The 24,938-nt window shown below is 39.7% G+C and overlaps 1 protein-coding gene across 8 annotated transcripts in view; it reads left to right on the top strand.

Moving 5' to 3' along the window:
• ADAM22 (ADAM metallopeptidase domain 22) overlaps window positions 1-24,938 on the top strand; it is a 192,118-nt gene that overhangs the window by 160,782 nt on the left and 6,398 nt on the right. For 3 of the 8 annotated variants that reach the window (XM_074945967.1, XM_074945968.1, XM_074945966.1), the window contains 4 exons: window positions 3,412-3,519; window positions 7,937-8,037; window positions 11,563-11,629; window positions 17,759-17,845. In XM_074945967.1, coding sequence (XP_074802068.1) covers window positions 3,412-3,519; window positions 7,937-8,037; window positions 11,563-11,629; window positions 17,759-17,845 — 363 coding nt within the window. The remainder of the gene's footprint in view (window positions 1-3,411; window positions 3,520-7,936; window positions 8,038-11,562; window positions 11,630-17,758; window positions 17,846-24,938) is intronic. The other 5 variants (XM_074945971.1, XM_074945970.1, XM_074945969.1 and 2 more) reach the window with 5 other exon arrangements.

Here is a 24,938-nt window from a genome sequence, read left to right as displayed (position 1 = left end):
TATGAGTATTTGAACAGCACAGATCCCAGTACAGCTCCTTAAGGGACCATGCTATTTACCTCTCTCTATTATGAAACCTGATCATTTATTCCTACCCTTGTTTCTAATCTTTTAACCAGTTACTGATTCATGCAAGGAACTTTCCTCTTATCCCACGACTGCTTACTTTGCTTCAGAGCCTTTGGTGAGGGACCCTGTCAATGGCTTTCTGGAAGTCCAATTTTGCTATATTGACCCTTGTCCACATGCTTGTTGACTCCCTCAGAGAATTCTAATAGACTGTTGAGGCATGATTTCCCTGTACAAAAGCCATGTTGACTCTTTCCCTACATATCTGTTATGTGCAGAATGAGTTGGCCTTAAAGCCATTTGATTGGAGATACAACTATATTGGCAGAGGATAGGGCAACTTAAATCTTGAAAATATCAAAGAAACCCAGCCTATACCAGTGCAAAATTAGCATGAGAGGATTAAGAGAATCTAAAATATCAATTTTAATATATTCTTGGTGAACTTTTAGGTTCCATCACCCAAGAAGTTTATTAAGTGAGAAGGAAAGCTATAAATGTGTACACACATTCTGTGTGCAGTTTCCATTCCAAGGTTCAGGATGGAAACTAGTATAGGCGAAGACTTGTTGGAAATGATGAAACAGCCAGTGATGCCTAGCAACCAAACCTCATTAATGTAGGAAGAGGAAATCCTATAGTCTGATATCTGAAGAAATAGTTATGAAAATATATAAGCAAGGATTCAGTAGATGAGAAAAATACAAGAGGGTCGACTGGAAAGCCCTCATTGGAATTAGTTAGTGTTAGCTCTTAATCCAAAATGAAAACAAATCATCAGTCTGCATGCCAGTGTTACATAAGGATTACAATTTGATGGAGCAAAGAAACTGAAACAAGTCAAATGTAAAAAACTGAAAGGAGTAAAATGTCAATGGTTCTATCGACTGAGATAGCCTGAAATGCACAAAGATATGAAAAAAAACATTAGTTTGATCAAAGAGTGACAATTTGTTAAGTAGTAGACTGCAGAACCATTAAACTCTATAGCGATACCCACAAATCACAATAAGTTTGCCTCTGAAATATTCCTGGGGTGTATGAAGATTGAGACTACAAGTGAGACTCAGTATGGAATTAAAGGAACCAAAAAGATTACCGTCTGTGAGCCTTTTGGCGTATGATCATATATTTTAAACATATAAGGAGCTTTTGAAATTTAAATCTGGAAGTGAGGGAAATCTTAACAGAGTCAAGTTCTGTAGGAGGACACAGTCTATATTTCTGAAAACTGAAGTGAAAGTCAGCCTTCTGGTTAATGAGCATTTTTATTAATGGTGACAAACAGAAACAAACACCTTGGGAAGTTTTCTACATTTTCAGATATAGTGACTATATATATATTGAACTGGGCATCTTCTGCTAATGATTAAAGGAACAGACAAGTTATCCATTTGAATTAGGGAGACATTTTTGACCTGCGAGAATTATCTGCAAAGGACAGTGATAACCGATGGTTATAAATTCACTATCAGAGGAAAAGTGGGATCGGTTGTTCATAAATTGGAACTTTTTCCTCAAATCATGGCTAAAGGGATGAGTGGGATGTGATTATATATTTTGATAAATTGGTGTGCTTCAGAAACATGGAATATTTTAATCTCTTTGCAAATAATTTGCTTCTAATTGCAAACATTGAAAAGGTTCAGAGTCCTGTGGCACCTTATAGACTAACAGACGAATTGGAGCATAAGTTTTCGTGAGTGAATACGATACATGCATCTGACGAAGTGGGTATTCACCCACGCAGGCTTATGCTCCAATACGTCTGTTAGTCTATAAGGTGCCACAGGACTCTTTGCCGCTTTTCCAGATCCAGACTAACACGGCTGCCCCTCTGATAATTGAAAAGGTTGTTTAATCAGAACAGAAACAAGTCTTGGATGAATGACAGAAGGAACACAGAACAGAAGGCATGATCTAAAAGGGTGAAAAGATTATATAATAAACCCTATAATACTTCTGGGCTAGCAGCTTGTCTTTGTCTTTCCTGTCACTCTTCTTCTTCAAGCAATCTCATGAGTAATACTTACTCAGAGACTGATTGTTGACAAAATGGAAAAGAATTAAAAGTTAAAATTTAAGCCTAAAGGGAACACCCTAGTAATGATTTACATTTGAAGTGAGGTGCTCAGATGAATATTTCAAGATAGTGACTTTACTATACGGCAGCCAAGTAACACTGTACTTAAAAAAACCTCAGCCGGCACACAGGAGCTCAGAACAAAATAAGTTCTGCTGCTGTAGTCCAAAATCCCCCTTGTGTGAACTTCTGACACAGTGAACTGTAAAGCTGCAGCAGCTCCACGGGATAACTCGAAACTAGGAGCTGTCATTCAAGCAAGCAGATGATGAAATCCTTCAAACCAGTACCTTTAGCAAGTGGAAGTCAGTGCAAATTAAAGGAAGTCAGCATCATGTTGTCATCTGTCTTTCAGAGGGAAAAAAATGTGCATTTTAAACCCACTTGGAGATCCAGGAGTAAATCCTACTAAAACTGAGTTGCCATAGTTAATTCTCTGTCTGACCAAACAACCTAATCCCTTTCACAAGCACTACATTTGCTTTAAAAATACAATTCTGGACTTGCAGTTTATGCTTCTAGAGTGCTAGAGGGCTTTAAAGTGAACCTTGTTTGAGATGAAGGTCAAGATTTTCAAACAGCGATTTTGGGTGTCCTTATTGGAGACACCTTAAAGAGGCCTGATTTTCAGAGAATGGGTATGCAGACTGATTGGCAGTTTCACCAGCTAGGGAATGGAAATAAAGCTCCAAGCCCTTTTAAGACTCTTTCTTTGGGGTTTGTTCATTCATTTGGTTCAAACACAAAAACCAAAGCAACTGAAAAACACTGAGCATTAATTCCCCAGAAGCTTTCCCTGCGTTAACCAGCCAGGAAGGGAGAATACACAACCCTTTCCCTTAGCGCCCTTTTGACCCAGCTTCTACTTCCTTTTAGTCTCTGCCCTGAAGAGCCATATGCCCAGTTGCTGACTATCCTTTGCAGGCTGCAGCACCTGTACCCAGGCCTCTTGAAGACATCCGAAATTGATTATCCAAAACCTGAGGCATCCAAAACTAACTCGTGACTTTTGAAAATCTCAGCCAGATTTTTTCAGTTAAAAGGCAGGTTTCTCTGAGTTAAACCTCTGACCTTGCATTTCTGAATTCTCAAAAATATGAAGGACTTCTCTTTCAAGTCTGAGGTGTTTATTAATATTCTTATTGTGTGTGGTATAACAGTTTCCTCCTGTAGAGTGTTATCTCTTCCTCTTTCTCCTAAACTAATATTTATGTGTGCATGTCTTGTTTTCTAACTTTAAAATGTTTATTATGCTTTAGACAAATACCACAGGGAGATTATGTAAAAAAGCCTGGAGAGGCCGACTCTTTTTATAGCGACATGCCTCCTGGAGTCAGCACAAATTCAGCATCTAGTTCTAAGAAGAGGTCTGCTTTTCTGTCGCATTTTCAGATTTCTACCTGTTCCATCACCCATTATTCCATTAGTCAGAACATTTCATTGTTTTGCAGCAGGTTTGAGTCCTTCTTCTTTCTTTGTGGAATGTTAAAAATGGCATCTTTTATTCTTTGATTACTGATTTTTTTTCACCCCTACATAAAGTGCCCCAAACTGTTGATTATTAAAAATCAAAGCAGAATAAGTATAATTTACATTGCTGTCCAAGGTTTGTATAATCTAATTTTCAGCATCTCTCTCTGCTTGGAAATTGCTTTCCAAGAGGACTATAGTGTTCTTGGCAGGTTCAAAAACAAAACAATAAATAAAAAATCCTGTGAATTTTATATCATGTTCAAGTAATCAAAGAAAAGAGATACTGTCATGTTTCAATAAGAGTTATAAAAATAAACTAGTTAATATGAATGTTATTTTCGTATCCTTATTTGTAAATGTCATTGGTAACTCCTTGTAGTTGTAGTCGACCTAGACGTAGTGAAAAATATTTTTATTCTTGTTGACTTGCAGAAATGAGTGTGGTGCTCACAGTTTATATAAATGTTATTTCTAGACTAATATACTAAACTTTCAATCAAGTAAAAAGAAAAGGAGGACTTGTGGCACCTTAGAGACTAACCAATTTATTTGAGCATAAGCCCTTGTGAGCTACAGCTCACTTCATCAGATGCATCTCACGAAAGCTTATGCTCAAATAAATTGGTTAGTCTCTAAGGTGCCACAAGTCCTCCTTTTCTTTTTGCGAATACAGACTAACACGGCTGCTACTCTGAAACCTTTCAATCAAGTGTTAATCTAGGCCTTGATCTTGCAAACACTGGTACCTTGTGCTGACTATTCTGAGTAGTCCCTCAGAGCAGTAGATTGTACCATTGTTAAGTACTAATCCAAAAAGATACATTATTCATTTGTTTAGAGTTTGCTAGTGTGTTGTGGTGTCAATAGCTTAGAAAAGACATCAACATCATTTTAAAATGACAAGTTCATTGCAAAATGTTCACAGTACATTAGTGGTTGATAAACTCACCATGCTCTGCCATCATTTTGCAATCAGATACTTTAATTATGAAACTCCTTTTGAACTGGCACTTCAAAATGATTTACAAGGAGCAGTGTGTAATAGGAATGCAGTCCTTCTCATAGGAGAGCTGAATTTTTTTTTAAACTTCCTATTTCTTCTCCCTTTGAGTAATTTATAAATGAGCAATTGATAAAATTTACTCAATTTTCAGCCCATTTAAAGTTGCTGAACATAGCAAGTATGTGAAACTGTATATACTATATAGGCCTCACATTCCATTTCCTTGAAAGTATCCCATTTAAATCCATGACTAAGACAAATGTATCCTTCAAGGGAACAATACTTGAGATGTAATTAACTAACCACACTCCCCTTTTTGGCTAAAATCTTTTATATTTGTGGGGGGATAAATAATTTACTTCCAGGGAGTGAAAGTTAATCTTAAAATGATGCAACGTCTTCAGTTGCAAAATCGTTTCTCGGTCTAACCAAATCCTGGGAAAGCAAGATTCCATAGGTCTTGTATTCAGCAGTGGAGCAGGTTTGCATTCCAGTTATGAAAAAATGGTTTAACTTTTTTAACTGAACATTATGTAACTCTTCTCTTCATTGTATGCCTTTGTTTCGTCTCATACTTCCATTTCTTTCATATTGCTTTCACTTGTTCATTATTTACTGTACAATGCTAAGGTCTGTTTATGCCAGAGAAATTGAATGTTGCTACTTCAACAGTTCAGGTACTGTTGCACCACTGTTGAGCAAGTTTGGGTAATGCCTCTTTCATACTACGGCAGGACTAATGTGGATAGAAAACAAGGCATTGACATGATCCCAGTGTTAACTGATCCTTTCAGTTCAGTCCCCATGATGTTATACCCACCTATCAGGCAAACTGCCTTCAGGACACTCAGTCCACAAATACCCACATCTCTGGGCAGACCAAAGAGCAGCCGAGGCTTTACTCATTTGGTCTCATTGATGCTGGAAAACACTATGAATGGTTAGTTGAAGAGAATTCAGCATGTCATTAAAATATTAACAGCTAACTTTATAATAACACTCCAGTATAAAACAGTGAACTCGAAGCACAGTAAAAAGTGGGGGCCACCCGTCGCACCTGTAAAAGAAACTAGTAGGAGAAAAATTATCCAAGAATGTATCAGTTTTAAGATATTTAATCCTGGAAATATGCTTGAATCAATAAATATTGGTGTAATAAATAAATTAATTAATTAATTAAATACCTTAGGGTGACCTGTGAGTGACCCGAGCTCCTGGGAACTACCTAAGCAGTCTCCATCAGATTCTTGCCCTCCAAAGGAGAAAAGAAGTGGAAGAACATTAGTATATTCAGATATACAGTTAAAATATACAAATACACTCGAGCTTCTCCCAAATAAATAAACAAGCAATCTCTGTTTTACCTTGCCATGAGTCTCCAGGTACCACTTGTCTACTTCCATCCCCTCTTGTAGACCTAACAATCATCCTGGGTTGCCACTGTCACATGTGGCAAAGGAGGTGGGAAGCAGAAGTAGCTGTGCTGCAGGGAGTCTTCTATAAGGGTCTTCTCCCTGTAGATACTGGCCCTCAGCAAACACATATCTGGATCGTAGAGGAAAGCATGAGAAGAAAGAAATACATTAGTTCATCATATAGGTTCTGAGTATATAGACCCCACTTTGCCATGACTTTGGCCTGCAAGTGCACACTGCAATCTCCAGCTCACAAAAAGAATAAGATATCCGTATTAGGGCTGTCAAGTGATTAAAAAAATAATCACGATTAATCATGCGATTAATCACACTGTTAAATAATAATAGAATACCATTTATTTAAATATTTTAGATGTTTTCTACATTTTCAAATATATTGAATTCATTTGTAACACAGAATACAAAGTGTACAGTGCTCGCTTTATATTTATTTTTTATTACAAGTATTTGCATAAAATAAATCGTATTTTTCAAGTCACCTAATATAAGTACTGTATTGCAAACTCTTTATCATGAAAGTTGAACTTACAAATGTAGATTTATGTACAAAAAACCCTGCATTCAAAAATGAAACGATGTAAAATTTTAGTGCCTGCAAGTCCACTCAGTCCTACTTCTTGTTCAGCCAATCGCCCAGACAAACAAACTTGTTTACATTTGCAGGAGATAATGCTGCCTGCTTCTTGTTTACAATATCACCTGAAAGTGAGAGTTTAGTATACGTGGCATGTAAATACCTTGCAATGCCGGCTACAAAAGTGCGATGCAAATGCCAGTTCTCACTTTCCGGTGACATTGTAAATAAGAGGGCAGCATTATCTCCTGTAAATGTAAACAAACTTGTTTGTCTGAGCGATTGGCTGAACAAGAATTAGGACTGAGTGGACTTGTAGGCTCTGAAGTTTTACATTGCACTCAAAAACAAAACAGTTATGTAACAAAAAAAATCTACATTTGTAGGTTGCACTTTTAGGACAAAGAAATTACACTACAGCACTTGTATGAGGTGAATTGAAAAATACTATTTTTTGTTTATCATTTTTACAGTGCAAACATTTGTAATCAAAAATAATATACACTTTGTATTCTCTGCTGTTAATGAAATCAATATATTTGAAAAAGTAGAAAAACATCCAAAATATTTAATAAATTTCAATTGGTATTCTATTGTTTAACAGTGCAATTAAAACTGCAATTTAACTTTATAATCGAGATTAATTTTTTTTTAGTTAATCGCACGAGTTAACTGCGATTAATCGACAGCCCTAACCCATGCCCGTTTATTCAGCTGAGAATGAGCTCTTTAGCTCCTAGAGCACCCCCACCTAGGTCCGTTGGTGCTCATCATGATCATCCTGGGCTTCCAGGGCTAGAGGTAGGAGAAGAAATGTAATGGGGAATCCTCCCAACCACCTTCCATCATCATGTTTCCCTCCAGTTGTGTGAGGCCTTAGCATGCATTCCTCAGTCAGGATGGAATCAATGATTGGGGAGTGGGGGAAGGGCATGCTACAGCTAGGAACAGATAGCTAGAAACAGATAGCTAGAAAGATGCCTTAGGAAGCTTGCAGTGCACTGGGATAGCAACAGTTGGATGAAGTGCTATGAGTGGTCACCCTGAAAAGGGGTCAGTTTACAGAACCCAGGCTAGTGAATGTGGACACTCTGAACCACTGCAGGAATGGCCAGTACTAGCAAAACTTAGCTGCAGTGCTTTACCATAAAACAGTGCACTCTGTTGGTGCAGACAGACCTTTGGGCTTTGTTTTGTGACCCAACCCTGGAACTGTGAATGTTTCTAACTTATCAAACCAATATATAATTATTAGAAGGTAACCTAACAACAGTCACAGATAAGCCTTCCTATTCCAGGTCAAATGGATTATCTCATTCATGGAGTGAAAGGATCCCAGACACAAAGCATATTTCAGACATCTGTGAAAATGGGAGACCTAGAAGTAACTCATGGCAAGGTAAGGGAGAACTTTTATGCTGATTACAGAAAGAACCCACGTGAGTGTCACTACCAATATGCTGACAATTTAATTGTTCTATGGACAGGAACATGACTCTCTAAAATTGTGTACATTTTGTTCTTAACCTGGGAGTTGGATTTAACAGCACAACACACTAGTACATTTTGCTGTATCACTAACAGCAGGAGCTCTGGACCCTTCAACTCCAAGAGGTGAATTATTCCAGGTCTGTGGCAATGGGCCAAACTGCAATTTTAAATACAATTTTAGACAGTACTATTCAACTGTTACTTTCAAACAGTCCTTTGAGTGCAAACCTGAAACATATATGCAGCATATATTCAATTAAGAGGAACCCTAATACAGATATAATGGCCCAAATTATATCTGGCTCTGCCTACAGTGGGGAACCACAAGTGAGCCATTTACAGCTCTCCAAGTCTCTTGCTGGTTTTATGCTGGCCACAGCTCGTGCAGAGTTTAGAGCAGCCTCAGGGATACTCTAAACTTTAGTAGCTGGTAATGATCCCCAGGACCTGCCCACAAGCTAGTTATTATCAAAGCACAACATGCTTCAACCACATCCCCTACCCATCTTTACTCATGCCCACTCAGAGTCTGGGGGTGGGGAAGACCTAGGATGCAGATGCACTGGGTCTGAGTCCGCTGGGAAGATACAGATAGTTCTGCTTCCTTGTGCCACTTGAGCAGAATGGGCGAGATTCTATGGCTTGATATGTTGTAAAGCATGCCACTCCATTGGCTGTAGCCACTTTGCCTTGGAAAGGTATATCTTTGAGAATACCTGGAGGAGATACATTGGATGAAAAAAGTAAATATCAGAGAAGAAAAACATCTCCCAATTTTCTTTTTGTATGAAAAATTAAGAATTTTAACCTTCTAATTGAATTGCACAGAAGAGCATCAGAATGGCCCCACTGCAGCTTTTCAAAGGCAGAGATTAAGAGATGTATATTTAAGAGTTTAACAAGGAACTAAATTCCTTGGAGGTTTATCCCTGTTGCTTGAAATCAGCTGATCATTGCAAACAGGGCCAAACATATCAAAACAGAAGATGCTAAATTTTGGAAATAAGGCTCTGAGAGTCAGATGTTTAAAGGTATTTAGGCATCTAAAGATGCAGGCAGTCACCTGGGGGATTTTCAAAAGTGCCTAAGCAGGTTAGGTACCTAACTCCCATTGACTTCAGTGATTAGGTGCTTTTGAAAATCCTACTAGGCACCAATCTGCATCTTTAGGTGCTAAATACCTTTGAAAACCTGGCCTTAAGTTTTTTAGCCAAATGATCATTACAGTCACTGATCACCAAGGCTAAATTCTGTTGAATTAGATTATTACTAAAATCCAGATTGTGGCTTGTCCCAACTGCTCCTGTGTTGGCTATCCATACCACAATTTCTCTCCCTGCATATGGGTGAAGTTTCACGGCCAAACGTTCCAGCCAGTGCAGCTGTGCTTGGAAACATAGACGGCATCAAGTTTAGGGCTGGCACAAGCTACCTTTCTCCTCCACATACATCACCCAGAGCAGGAGGAAACTGGAAGGCACAGTCTACTTCTTAGTCTTCTCTTGGGGAGAGCACAAGTACACACTTCCCCGTATGCATGGAAGACTGTAAAATAACAGTCTTGCCCAGATGATGCTACTCATCTGAGAACAACTATGTTAAATGTAAATCAGTTAAATTTTAGAAATTAAAGGCTTCTGCCAATGTAAGGCCTCATCCTGCAGCCCCTCCGGCAAAATTCCCACCAGCTACACTGGGAGTTTTACCAGTGTATGGGCAACAATACTGGATCCGTGGTTTGTCTTTGTAAATTTAATACAGTTTTAGCAACTATGCTAAAAATGTGTACCGGTACATTTAGATGTGTATATTTTTTCACAGTGGAGGTCAAGGTTGTTAATGCCTGATGATATTGAGGTTATAGGTTAAATTCAAGACCATATTGCAAATATATGGAAATTATCTTTATCGTTCCATGCAGCCTTCCATTCGTAATAGTTTCTAGGAGGAAGTCCAGTCTGACAATTCATATATTCAGAATGCCCAATTTTTATATGCAGGTCTGCGTGTGCACATGCATGCCAGATTCTCTGGTCCTCTATGTACCAGTCAAGAGATGCAAAGAGGAATTCGATTGGCCAGAAATAGTCAGTACAGGGGGGTTCTCTGGTGGCACAGAGCTGGCTCCAGTACCAGCGACCTCCTTACCCTAGTGTAAGGGGAAGGTGGGGAAGGGAGAGACCTCATGAGTTAGAGCTGCTTTCTCATTGGGTCATTGGTGCAGGATCAGGGAGCAGGAACTGTTTCCCTGTGGCCTCTCCTCTCCACTGCTGCTGAGTTCATGCAAAGTGGTGGAGAATCCGTCTCTCAATGATCCTGTTTTAATTTTTAAGGGGCCTGATCCTGTGCAGAGCTGACTACCTTTAGTGAGGTACAGAGCATCCTCGACTCCCACTGACGTTAGCCCACTGCATTTGGTGCTCAGCCCCTCACAGGGTTGGGCATTAAAAGGACACCGGTAACTTGAAATGCACAATTCTCTCACAATGTTTTACCTGTTATTGCTACCTGTATCTACTAAGATTAATACAACTGAAAGAGACTGGGGCATTTTACTCATTTTGTTTTCAGTGTATTTGTTGCAGCAGCATTTTGTGCATAGCCAATTGTGCTGTGTTGTTGATGGTGCATGCCTTTTTACAAGCCCTGCAATAGTCGGTGTTTACCAGCAGTAGAGCCAAAAATGAAACTATGGGGTCGTAGGCTCACTTAAAAGACCCTTCCAACAGGCGAGAGGAGTAGAAAAGCCCCGAACAATTTTTTCTTAAAGGAATTTTTTTAAAAATTGGCGCTATGAGTAATGTGTGTTCTGTTAGCAAACTGTATTGTTTTGAGTTAACTTCAGAAGATTCAAGTTGACAGGGTCCCTTTTAGCTCGTGTATTGGACATTTTTTCTAAATATATTAAATATTTTAGGAAGAGATCACTAGCACACAAAGCTGTTAGTGGGATGTTTCATTACATAGAACTTACATCACCTTGGTTTCACCCATTGTTCTAACACCAACGTGAGAGGACATGAAAAATGTGGAGAAATCAACCACGAGGCGCTCAGTGATTCCAACCCTTATGATTGTATTGTGAGTTTCACAATATTTAGTGTTTACCTTAGAGCCCCAGCTCCGGCAGGTTCTAACTGGGTGAGAATTTCAGCTTTTATATTTTAAAACGTAAGTTTCTACCTCTCATGGTTGCAGAGAAAAGTTTGAAAATGTGACCCAAATGCACCCTAAAGGCTCAGAAACCGGATGGCAAATAAAAGCTCATGGCTTTTTGGGGAGGCCTGACTCTTGATTTTTGAATGGCTGAAGCTGGCAATACCACTAGTTTGGCAGGGAGGTAACGAACATGAATTATAAACATTTTTAGAATGCTATACATGTACATATCAAGATATTATTTGGTCTGCCTTTATCCTCTGATCTCTTTCAGGTAATATAGGAGGAAACAGAAAGAAAATCAGAGGCAAAAAATATAGGCCACGGTCTAATTCAACTGAGTAAGTCGACCCTTTAACAGCAAAGCAGAAAAGAACAGCTTACAAACTAATGCTACTTTCATTTACACTGAGCATTTTAAAGTAGAAACTACAGATGTCCCCTGTGGCCCACTCAAAGTACTGACTGGTAAATGGTTTAACAAAGGTGTTTTTAATCTCTTTTTACTTTTTAAAAAACAGTTAATTATTACTTTTCTTCTTCGCAGTCAGACCTATAGCAAACCCCACTGGGGGTGACAGCCTGCACCATCACGACAGGCTTTTGTCTACTGTAAACTGCCATTGCTGAGTGTGTCCTGTTCAAGGAGTGAATTTCAGATAACCTATTTTCCTTCCTTTGCCCTCATCCCAGATGGAACCACTTCAGAGGACACTGGTCCTCCTGGGGACACACATTTCTATCTCTGAGTCCCCACCCAGAGGTTTTAGGAAAAGAACCTAACTGTGCTTTGAGGACACATTTACAGTTTAGTGCTCTAAGCCATCATGTTTGACCCGGAATATCTTCTCAAACCACTGGGATCAGAACATGATGAGACTGTCCGTGCACAATCTTTGTTACAATGCCCACTGAGGTCAGTGTAAGTCTTTTCATTGACTTCAATAGGCTTTGGATCTGATCCAGTAAGGGAAAAATAAAGAAATGGGCATGTATGTATTAATTTAAACAAATAAGAATTGAGCTCATCTGTAAAACTGTCGTACATGTACAAGCTTCACATAGACAGTTACAGAATTATTAGATTTGCTTTCTTGCCTTCTTTGTTTTTTTAATTTATTGAATAGGCCCATATTTGCTATTCTCCTTGTGAGAAATACTCCATATTATCTGTGTCTACTTAGTTAAACCCCTTATCTGAAAGGATGATGAATAGGTGGAACCGTAACCTCTAGGCTTGTCAAACATTTTCCATTAGGCTTCCTTTGTCATTACTGTGCCATTTAAGAATTTATAATTCTCTGCCCTGACAGAAATGATTATTCCCTCTCCCCGTGTCATCAGTACTAATGTATCTCCCACACTGGCAGAAGAGTTTGATACCAGTCCTGCTGGAAGCTAATAGATTAAAAAATGTTATCAAAGCTAATGTTAAAAAAATTATATAATATATAGGTTGAGAAAAGAGTATCTGTACATCTGGGTATAGTGCTTAGATTATCCACAAATACAAAGTTTGTTTTTAAAAGTCATATGATACACAGAGTACATAATCAGCAATAACCCAAATGTAGGTGAATAGATTTAACAATACAGTTTAGATATTAGAATCCGAATACTCGGGTACATCACTCTTGAAAAGTTATACGGAGATTTGGTTGTGGAATGCAAAATGTATCAATGAGTGGAGATTGTCCCTCAGTAATTGACAATTAGGTAGATTGTCCATTTAGAAAATACAATCCATGAGGAAAGTATTTCAGTAACTTTCTTGACTGTGCTTCTCATCGGCCCTCTAGGTATTGAGTACCTCCTGGTATTGCTGATGATACTACTAGATTTTCTGTGGGCCTGGCCTTTTTCAGCTAAAGGATTTTGAGCTTGTTCCAAAACTTGAGTATTCCAAGTTCAATATACATTTGTTGCATGCATAGTTTCCAAAGGTTCACATAGATGAGTCTTTGCTACAAATTACAAACATTAATAGTTTGAGACATTTAATAGCTACAACACTGCATGGTTAAAAATGGCAGTACAAAACCAGTAACATTATTCTTAAATCCCTTGGAGGAATTTAACTTTCAAGTGACTGCAGCACCCCTGTCCCCTTGGTCTTAATGCTGATAAACTCTTATTGGAATGTTGTTTGTTTGGTTTTCTTCCTTTGCATGAGACAATTTGATAAGAGCAAATTAGCCTGGTTGACTAACCTGCTCAGAGTGCAGACGAGATTGCAAGTTCTTCTTTAGAAACTTGTTTTGTGCTCTCTTTCATTTTCTGACTTGTATTTCTGAAGACAAGGCTTAAAAACATAGCACCAAATCCAGGCCTGGCACAACTCTATTACAGTCAGTCGTGCTGTGTCTGCTTAACCAGGGCTGAATTTGGCCTATAGAAAACAGATAAACTTTTTTACTCTAACATTAACCCATCACCTGGGAAGAGAATTGTATTTCTAGTGAAGGTTAAAGAGCAGAAAGCATCTTCTCCCCTGTTCTGTGATGCTTAGCTTGTGTATTTAAAATACCTGAGAACTTCGGGATAAATAAATAAATGCGAATGAATCAATAGCGAGGGTCACAGTAACTTAAAAACCTGTCTTGGTCTGTATCATTTTCTTTTTTTAATGTGACCTATAATTTCTGCCATATCTAATTCTCTCGTTTCCTCCCTGCTGCTGAGTATAGTGTAAGCAGAAATGGTAACAGTCAGAGGCAGCACCTGGTGCTGAAAAGTAAGTCTCAGACGTCTGTTACAGAGGGCAGAGCAGCAACCTATAAGTGGGTGGCACAGAGCATCTGTGTTCCTGAAATATACTTGCTAGAGTAGGTGGGCTGGGAGGACACCCTTTCCCCTGAAGGTGTCTGTTTTGGGGATGGGTGAGAGAGGTTGGTGCTTGCAAAGACTCCTTATCAAGAGTCTGGTCTGCAAGAAGATCAGCCATGAGGAGAGCAGGTTTCACAGGCTACAAAACTGGATCCTCCCAAGCAACACTTCTGCAGTGAAGAGAGGAGAGAATTGTATGGGGCGGGGGGGGTCACGCATAGGGTATAATTAGAAATATGAAATCACATTTTGAAAAGAACTGACAAGGAATGATCTGTTACTAACTGTGACCAAAACATTTGTTGTTTGTTTTAACAAAAATATGATGCCAGCTGCTTTTAGGGTGCCTTGGGGTTCATGCAATATTTTCAAGACAAATTCACCTCATTAACTTCTCAGGTAAATGTGGAAGAACCTTAATAAAATAGATCCTGAGACAATGGATAATAGCAATTGGAAATATTTCCTATGTGACATCTGGGAGCTGAATAGTGCACACAGTGAAAAGAAAATAATAAGGTGCCAAACTATTGTCTCAAATAAGTAAACAAGATCCACTGTAAATTAACCCATTATGAGCCTGATTTGTGCCATACTCTGAATGTGTGCAGAATTCAAGCATTTGCACAGGAAGCTACCAGATGTGCATTTACATACACACATACCTGATTGATGCATATATTTGCAGTGACTGCATGCACTAATTAGGTGCACTGTTTTGTGTGCACAGTTGTGCAACTGATTGGAAATTGGCCCACAAATTAAACTGTTAGTTTCCTCTGAATTTCTGAAGCATTGGGTAGGGTTTCAGCCATATGCTCTCATTAGTATTAGTATGGGATGCACATAGCAAGCATCTCATGCAATTCCTGAAAAACATACCAGGCATTATTTTGTGTGTGCCTTGAAATCTAACAGATTGTTTCTTGGTTGATGTAAGGCTCCTGATAAATGTCATAGCTCTACCTAGACACTTACAACTATTTTTGTCAGTTTTTAATTGCTTCCAGATGAGTCAAAAAAACCCTTGGGAATTTTTATTTAATGAAGTCAGGTGGCTCACTCCATACAAAGAAAATGTTGACTAACAGGGCCAGCATGTTCTTCCAAAGTTTCTACAACAGAATTGATTGAGTGGTCTGATAAAGTAATAGCGTTCTGTTAAAATCAATGAGTATTATTCAAGAAAGCTAATACAGACTTTCCGAATATCCTGACAATAAAATGGAGATGTGTTAATACATGTCCTAGTAAGATGTGTTTTGCCAATTAGCAGTACTGGTTCTCTTTGTTAATTCTTTTAATCTAAGTGTGCATCTTCCTCATTGTTATAATTGATATAAACATGATTTGGCTTAGATTTTTCTATTATATATTGTGTTTTTGCAGCAGGGTAACCCATGTATCTGAGCCTGGGCTTTCTCTCGCCCACCAAATCCCAACCCAAGGCATAAGCCAAGGGGGTTCTCACCACCCCCATACAGGGAATCGGGATCACAGGTCAGTTTCACCTGCTCCTTCATTCTGGGCTGCCATTTTTATCCCATGAAAAGTCCCTTCCCCTGAGTATTCAGTAGTCTCACTGTGGCAAAACACTTTTGACCGCTTGGAGGTGCTCCTGCTGATGCAGCGCTAGCTCAGCCCTCCTCCTTGCCAGCCTGAGGTGTGAGATCACTCTTGAACCTGGGTCTTCTGCATTATTGCATGTTGCGCTACAAGCCAGATCAAGCCATTGGTCTAGTTTTAGCCTTAGATTTAATGACAGATTTATTCCAAATAAGAATTTATCATTCAAAGTAATTTTGGATTTCAATGATGACTGATGCACAGATGACTACAAAAATCAATCTGAGAGCTTTCTCCTGATATAATTCAGTGGTCTGCAGTGACATAATATAAACCGGTCTATATGCAGATTGGTGGGAAGGAATGGAAGTTATCTGTACGTAACTGGGCCTCGGAAGCTCACAAACATTATTGTATAACAACTGCATGCTTTGTTGCCACATTACATTTTATTTTCTACTTTAAAAAGATAGATCAGGAGTGTTTCATGGTTACCAAAAGACCTCTTCAGATAAAAAGTGCAGGTTAAAAGGACTGCAGCTATGGCTGACTCGCCAGGGAATCCATAGCTACATCAGCAGTTAAAACTGTAACAGCAGATCCAAACGATACCGGCGCCAGCCTGCTGATTTACTAGCACTTCATCTGTGGCTGCACCACAGCTTTAAACTTCTACTTTTTACGAAGAAGCCAGATTGGAAAGCATAAAGCACTACTGATTTCACTCGTCTGTAATTAAGACAGACAAGTTAGAGGCAACTGTGGCTGGGGGCGAATACTTTTTGAAAGCTGTGGCTGTGCTTATGCGGGGCAGGGAGATGACATTCCAGAACAAAAAAGGAGGTCTAAGGAGGTTTTTTTAAAACAACAACCTGCGGCAGGTTTTAGACTTTATTCCAAACCATGTCATTGTAGAACACTGGGTTGTGGTTTCAAAAAAAGCAAAAAGAAAAAGAAAACTGTCCTGTCCTGTACTCATAAAATCAATCCCTTGAGGAAACAGTTCACTCATGAGATCAGTGGACTGCTCACATGAATAAGAGCTGTGGGATCTGACCCAAAGGTATTTACAGTAATTTAAAAAAGAATATTTGCATTTTTGTTGTTACATTTCATTTACTGTTTCAGATTGTGTTGATCCCTATTATATAAATGCAGTGATATAAGTAACTGTTACACCATTGTGATTGTTATACCAGAAATGCAGAATGTAAATTGCACCAAACAAGTTGTGCAGTGTCTACATCCCATTTTATTGTTAACACTACAAAGGGAGAAGAGGAAAGGTTTCAGTACAATTAAGTGAACTTTCTATTGGTGGGCAAGGGAAGTTAGTTACAAAACAACTGTCTTCACCTGTTGTAATATTACTGCTAACCATGGAATAAAATAACAATAGTTTGTGTGTAACTTAAACACATACATGGGTTTTTTTAAGTGGTTCTTTTGCTAATCAAGGTTTTACAGGGGAAAATATCAGATCAATTATGCAGCCCTCTTTGCAATTTTACCAGATCACACAAAATTATTAAAACCAATTTTTGTTCACAATATAGGTGTAAAGAAATTACCAGAGGTGGCAAAAAGAGCATTTTAAATGGTGAGGTTGAAATTCATCCATGCACAGAGGGCCAGCCCAAAGTCTCTGCAGCACTTAAGGCCTCATTCCTGCAATTCATTCCAGCTGGGTAGATCGCCTGCTCTCACAGAGAGTAAATTGCAGGACAGGAGCCAAAATCTCATCATGTCACTACTTTGAGGACGTAAGAGGTGCAAATACCTTGTGATCATTCCTGGCCCTCTGCATAGAGGTAAATTTCACCCTTAGGAAATTAAATGAATAATGTGTCCTCAACAATTTCCAGATTAACTGAACTTGAGCCTTGTTGTAGTTCAAATTTTCTCATGCAGTTGTACACATTGCCTACTCCTCACCCAACATCCATACTGATTTATTTGCCATACTCACTTGCATTTTGGGGATGAAGACATCCTTGCTGAGCTTGTGCTGTGTGTTCTCAGATTTTCTATTCTTCTTGTTCTTCTGCCTTCTCTGTTCCTTCCATTGCTTTCTGCAGGTATTTAAACCCCTGGTTCAAAAGAGAATATAATGTAGCTAAGTGGGTAGAAGATGTGAATAAAAACACTGAAGGACCATACTTTAGGTATTTTGTAAATTAATTCTATATCATTTGTAAGAGCTGTTCCAGCATATATAAATATGTTGGGATTCCTATCTTGTATATATCAGTACAAGTTACTGTAGGTGCAAAGGGCCCCTTGTTCATTTGCTGCCTTTTGGTGTCTTTTTTTTCTTTTTTTGGCTTCATGTGCAATTCCAGTTGTTTTTCTGAATGTTTTAATGAAGCCATTGAAAGGGGTGTTTGTAGTGCATGCATTCTCACCATCATCTATAGCTTTTAGTAGCTTTCTCTTCATTTTATGCCAAGTAGTGTTTTATGGGCATGAGACGTATTTACCACTAATAAAATAGTTTTAACCTAAATAGGATTTCATTTACTGAAACAAGTGGTCTCAAAACACATTTATTCTACCCACTGTCTATATAGTGCATACTAAACTTCAATGAAAAGAAAAAGAATAAAATGTAATGGAATTTTACCTTAAAAATACAATGGGGATGAAATAATTAACATGACCAGAATTAAAAATGAGAAATATGACACTACATTCTGCACTGGGAAGATCTAACTACCTAGTGTATCTGGTACAAATGAGTGTAGGGTTCTACTGAAAATACTTATTTTTAAAGAGAAAATTGTGAATTTAGTGCCAAGTAAACAGAAAAACTAGATCAGCCTCCATCTTGCACCTGAATAATGAAACTTTGATTCTTCATACAATTCTCAGTTTCCCCCATTCCCAGGTTAGGGGCAAAGATAGCTTTAAGCCACTGTTTTGTCTAGTGTATGGAGGAGCCATATGGTTGCTTTAACTTATGCTCTGCTTCCTATGGCCCCTGTAGGCTCCAGGAAGTAGAGAATATGCCCCATCCTCTAGCCCACCCCAAAACACTTGCCCGCCCCAAAACACCCACTATTCTGGGGCCTGGAAGCAAGGTCAGGGTGCTTACACCAGTTCTATAAACCAAGGAGTCCCCTTGCACAGGAGGTATTATGAGGGGCACATTTCTGCTCCCTTTGTACAAACAGTGGCATAAAGGGACTGTAGTAAAACTGATAATCAGGCCCCAAACCTCTCTCTGTATTTGAGAACTAGCTCCTAGTTTTCAACAGCACAGTATAAAAGAATGAAGCAGACACAATCTGTGGAAATGTGAGAAGACATTTAATTTGCTAATCCCACAGTGCTTTGGAAAGAGCCGTTCTTGTTTGTTAGCCGTATCATGTGCCGTTAACATGATTGGATCTCTGCAGTGCGTTAGAAATGAAGTGTTCAGTGAATACCATCCACCAAAAATGAATAAAGAAACTTTTAAAAAAGGCAGGTGAACTCAGAATCCCACAATTATACTTTTAGTATTTTAAATGATAGCTGTGAATTATTTCCATTACATCATCTACATGTTACTTAGAACAGCTGCATTTTGAAAATGCAAAAAGATATTTGTAGAGGCAAAAGATCCATCTGAAGTACCCTACTGCATATCTTTTCATTAAAAAAAGAACTGGATGCTCTTAGCAACTTAGTAGCATTAGAACTTTTATCTCATAATTACTGTAGCTTCAAACTGTAATTATTTAGATTAAGTTAATCCCTGAGCCAAAATTTGGCTTCAAATACCTGAAGTCTCTTGGAATTGAATGTGTGTATCTGAGGACAATCTGTCTAGGAATATGCTCTTTCACACCTTTCCCCCCACCCCCTAAAGAGTTAGGGACTAGTTATATAATTTTAGGAACTACTGAAGTGCTTTGGCAGAAAGGTACACATTAAATGTCACAGCACTTTTCTGCACAACTTTCCAGTTCAGCAGTAGCTTCTGATTAAATTCCTTAGGAAACCATCTAGAAGAAACAGAAGTATGCTGACTACTGGTGTACTTATCAAAATGTAGTGGAAGCCTGCAACTTCAGCAGACCAAGGCACTGATGAAAAACAAAAATTGCACAGTTTAACTAACATACTTTATTTAAATCAGTTTAGTTAAACTGTGCAACCCCCTGCATGGACATTTCCTTTGGTTTTTGTATCTACTTATATTGATTTAGCTTAACTGGGAAACTGGTTGAAATTGACTTAAGTTTAAACCCACATAGCAATTTGCAACACTTCACTAAATCAATTGTAATAAACTATTTTAGTTAAACTGGTGCTCCTTCTCAGACACAAGAAAGACATTATTACTACTAAGGATACTTTGTTTAAAAATCACACCGCAGCTTTCTGAGCTCTTAAATATACAATATTTTAAAAGAAATATTTGAACAAAATAACCTTGCAAAACTTCAGAAAAATGACCAAAGATAGTGGCTTATAGTATAAAGTGTAGGCTTGGGGGAAAAAAACACTAATGAATTAATTGTTTCAAGGGCCTATTTTATAACTCAAGTGGCTTCAAGAAAAACGCCATCTTATGCTTGGCTTTAGAAACCATGATCCAAGAGGAGAGGAAAGTGATCAGAAACTGTCAGCATGGATTCACCAAGGGCAAGTCATGCCTGACTAACCTAATTGCCTTCTGTGATGAGATAACTGGCTCTGTGGATGAGGGGAAAGTGGTGGATGTGTTATTCCTTGACTTTAGCAAAGATTTTGATATGGTCTCCCAAAGTATTCTTGCCAGCAGGTTAAAGAAGTATGGGCTGGATGAATGGACTGTAAGGTGGATAGAAACCTGGCTAGATCGTCAGGCTCAACAGGTAGTGATCAATGGCTGCATGTCTAGTTGGCAGCCGGTATCAAGCGGAGTGCCCCAAGGGTTGGTCCTGGGGCTGGTTTTGTTCAATATCTTCATTAACGATCTGGAGGATGGCGTGGATTGCACCCTCAGCAAGTTTGCAGGTGACATTAAACTGGGAGGAGTGGTAGATACCCTGGAGGGTAGGGATAGGATACAGAGGGACTTACACAAATTAAAGGATTGGGCCAAAAGAAATCTGATGAGGTTCAACAAGGACAAGTGCAGAGTCCTGCACGTAGGGTGGAAGAATCCCATGCACCGCTACAGACTAGGGACCGAATGGCTTGGCAGCAGTTCTGCAGAAAAGGACCTAGGCTTTACAGTGGACGAGAAGCTGGATATGAGTCAACAGTGTTCCCTTGTTACCAAGAAGGCTAACGGCATTTTGGGCTGTATAAGTAGGAGCATTGTCAGCAGATCGAGGAACATGATCATTTCCCTCTATTCGGCATTGGTGAGGCCTCATCTGGAGTACTGTGTCTAGTTTTGTTGCCCTCCGCTGGACTCTTTCCAATTTTTCCACAAGAAGGATGTGGAAAAATTGGAAAGAATCCAGCGGAGGGCAACAAAAATTATTAGGGGGCTGGAGCACATGATTTATGAGAACAGGCTGAGGGAACTGGGATTATTTAGTCTGCAGAAGAGAAGAATGAGCGGGGATTTGATAGCTGCTTTCAACTACCTGAAAGGCAGTTCCAACGAGGATGGATCTAGACTGTTCTCATGTGTACCAGATGACAGAACAAGGAGTAATGGTCTCAAGTTGCAGTGGGGGAGGTCTAGGTTGGATATTAGGAAAAACTTTTTCACTAGGAGGGTGGTGAAGCACTGGAATGGGTTACCTAGGGAGTTGGTGGGATCTCCTTCCTTAGAGGTTTTTAAGGTCAGGCTTGACAAAGCCCTGGCTGGGATGATTTAGTTGGGGTTGGTCCTGCTTTGAGCAGGGGATTGAACTAGATGACCTCCTGAGGTCTCGTCCAACCCTGATATTCTCTGATTCTAAGAATGAAGACAGTTAATACAGAATAATACTTTTTGGTAGTTGTTTCATTTGTGCTCTCTTTTAAAGAAAGCTGAAATGAACACAGCTGTTTTGTTTACTTCCCTGTTTCTATGCTACCCTCAGTGATGTCAGCATAGTTCTGGGAATAGTGTGTTGTTAAGTGCTGTTGTTGAAGCCAGCAGAGGGAAGATAGAATCACAAAACATTGATAACTGCCAAACTATGAGGTTGAAGATTTTCAGAAAACAGAGCATTGTGAGGACTTCCCCCAGCAGACTTTAAAAAAAATGTTAAAAAGTTGGTCCTAGGTTACCTATAGTGGCCTATTGACCTATTTACTGAACCTTTTCCACAGGGGAGTCAAGTTTGTGTGTATATACATAGGTATAATTACTCTTAATGGTTAAAAATCAGAGCTGGCCTTTCTGGTCCCACAAAGCCCCCAGCTGTGGGTTCCCCAAATAGGAGAGACCAAGAACTGTAAAGGAGAATTTCATCTGTCACTTACAATCTAGCCCTTCCTTTTATTGTATATGTACAATCTGTGTAAGGGGCAGCATATTGCTGCACAGCCCCAGCAGTGGACAAAGCAGGGAAATAGCTTCCCTGGCTCCTGGCCTTGCTCCAGGGGGAGAGGAGTCTGCTACTGGTCTTACACTAGAGGCAGACTACTTGTCCCTTTCATGCCAGCTCTGTGCCTACTACTGCAGTTTCTCCTGAAAGTAACCTTTTGAACAGTGATCAAGAACTACTTGCAGGCCTCACTGAGGCAAGCCAGACTCTCAGGATTGCGATGGTATCATTAGAATGTGAACTGTCAAAGCCTTAAGTATGCCAGTCCCATAGATTTATTTGTGCATGAGTGATGCAAAGGGTCCCTCTGAAACACCGAGTTACCCGAGTTTGAGTTACTGCAAATATTTACAGTAATAGGAAATAGTTTACAGAGAAACAAGATTTTCAAGGTGAAAACCCAGACACTTGTCTCGAGGGTGGGGTGGAGGACGTGTTACAGGAGGGATGGAGGGGAAGGGAGAATAAGTCTTCCATTCCCCTCTCATATTTTTCTGCTTTGTTTGCTTTTTCCTGTTCTGCGCTTTCTCCTCTGCGCCTCCTCAGCTAGCCACCTAAACCAGCTTTAACTCTGCTTTGCGTCACCAGTTCTAACCTCGAATTTCCAGGTTTTTACCCCACCATCCGTTGCCTTTGTGTGTGAGCACATCTCTGACAGGTCATAGTCACACAGGGCCACCGGGCTCATTTTCTCCCTGTTTCATCTGGGCCGGTCAGATTGTGCTTTTTTAAAAAAAGATTTTTTTGTTTCTTTCCTTTCTCCCTTCCTGCCTCATTCACCCCTTTCTCTCAATAGCGCTCTCTCTTCCTTTTTACTTTCAGTTACTCCTTTCTTCTTCATTGCTGTATTTAGTTGCAGTTGTTGGAAAGTACAAGTAAGCTCTGTACTGCGTACTGAAGGCAGGGAGCAGTTTATAGTCACTCATCTTCTCCAGTAATAAGTTCCCACATCATGGCTCCATGATGGAGAAGGCCCCGATTCTCACTGTGACAGGCTCTGTCTGAGGGATTTACAGTTCCTATGGGAAAGAGCTGTTTAATAAAGGCATTGTAATGGCAAGAGCCATTTTCTTAGGTAGGTTGACTCCTTTCTATGGAGAAGAGTAGTGGCGAGGGTGAAATCCTGGCCCTGGTTGAAGCCAATGGCAAAACTCCCATTGACTTCAGTAGAGCCAGGATTTCACCTTGAGACTCTGAAGATAAATGTGTTTAATAAGCTGTGTGAATCTAGTGCTCAGACCCCAGGATGAAAACTCCCAGACCCCCCCGAGATTCATGGCTTCATTTTGGGTTGCTAGTGAAATCTGTGATCAAACCTTCCATACAATGTGCAGGAATGAATTAAACTTATGAGTTTCCTTGTATTTCAGGCCTTGCATGTGAGTTCAGATGAAAACAAAACTCGACATGAAAGTTAACAGATGCGAAACCATGAGAACTGAAACCCATGGTAAAAGCTCAGTGAAACCCACCTTACCCCAGACTGCAGAGTTTTGTCCAGCGCTAACCCTGGCACTACCCGCAAGTATCCCTCTAGCTGGATGCTGACTTTCTTCCGTACTGTAAATGAGAAAGTTCTTACATGGCTCTCTCATTTAAAGTGCATGTAAATCTGGGATACACAGCACATAAACAATGGCAGGATAGAGTCTTTAGCATGATATTTTCAACATTACAGCATTTTACAAGTAAAAAAAAAAATCAGTGATTGTGCATCTGGCTCCGTGCACAGCTGAACTTGCAATGTGTTTTCACATTCTGTACAGGTGGCACATGAGTCAAGACCATTAAAAAAAAATCCAGAGTACCTAAAATGAGTAGCAGAAATAAGTGGCCAGGGATTGTGAGGGAAGGGCATGTTTATCTATTTAAGTGTGCAACTGCATTTTCAATGTAGTAGGCCTCCAACTGGGCATCTAAACTTCACAGATGTGGGTGCAACTGGTGCGCCTCGAAACAGTTTAGGTTTGCTCATTGCCATTGGTATTTGTATGCCAGTTAGGTAGCTGTATAGGCAGTAACGTGTGCCCACAATGGCTCATGTGCACAGGTGGGCCTTTTGTAGGAGCAACACATTGGCAAACCGTTTTGTGGGTGAACCAGTTTCAGCCCCAGTTTGAAAATGTAGCACTGTGCGTGCATGGCGAACTGATTTATTCAGAAGCATTTCCCCTGGAGATCGTTTTCTATTTCCTACAAGGCAAAGCAAAAATTTTTCTTGGGTAATACACATCTGATTTTGAAATCATTTACAAAATTCCTTATATACTGTTTCTACAAAGTTTTTAAGACAAAAAAACCCACTACAGTGACAAATATAGAAAACCAAAAGAAGACGATGCATACACATTGTAAATCTGTGATAGGTGGTTATAAATGAGACCTAACAAAGATAGTTGTGATATAATAAAAATGTTGGAGCATCTAGCCCATTACACCAAATTCTGCTCCTCATTACATCTGTGCAACCCCTGTAAGTCCAGTAGGACTGCAGGGATGTGCCTGGGAGCGGAACTTGAAACATATCTATTTCTGATCCCCCCACCCCTCCCAGTGACAAACACCGGGTCAGGTTGGGCCATTTACGCTTTGGCCAGTGATGCAGAGCTGTAGTTTCCACCGGGTAAGCTAGGAATCCTCCCCAGGGACCCTGCCGCAGAGAGAGAATGTGCACCGCCACCATTCCTTGGGCTGCCGCTGCTTGCTTCTGTCTCTGTGCAACTGCCCACCCCTGCACAGACTGGTGCGGGGCGGGGGCAGGACCATAGCCTTGCTTCCTCTCTGTGCTTCCTCTTCT

The sequence above is a fragment of the Natator depressus genome, chromosome 2 (assembly GCF_965152275.1).
Source record: "Natator depressus isolate rNatDep1 chromosome 2, rNatDep2.hap1, whole genome shotgun sequence".
Lineage (NCBI taxonomy): Eukaryota > Metazoa > Chordata > Testudines > Cheloniidae > Natator > Natator depressus.
The sequence above is the reverse complement of the archived record's forward strand: the minus strand, read 5'-3'. Positions and strand labels throughout refer to the sequence as shown.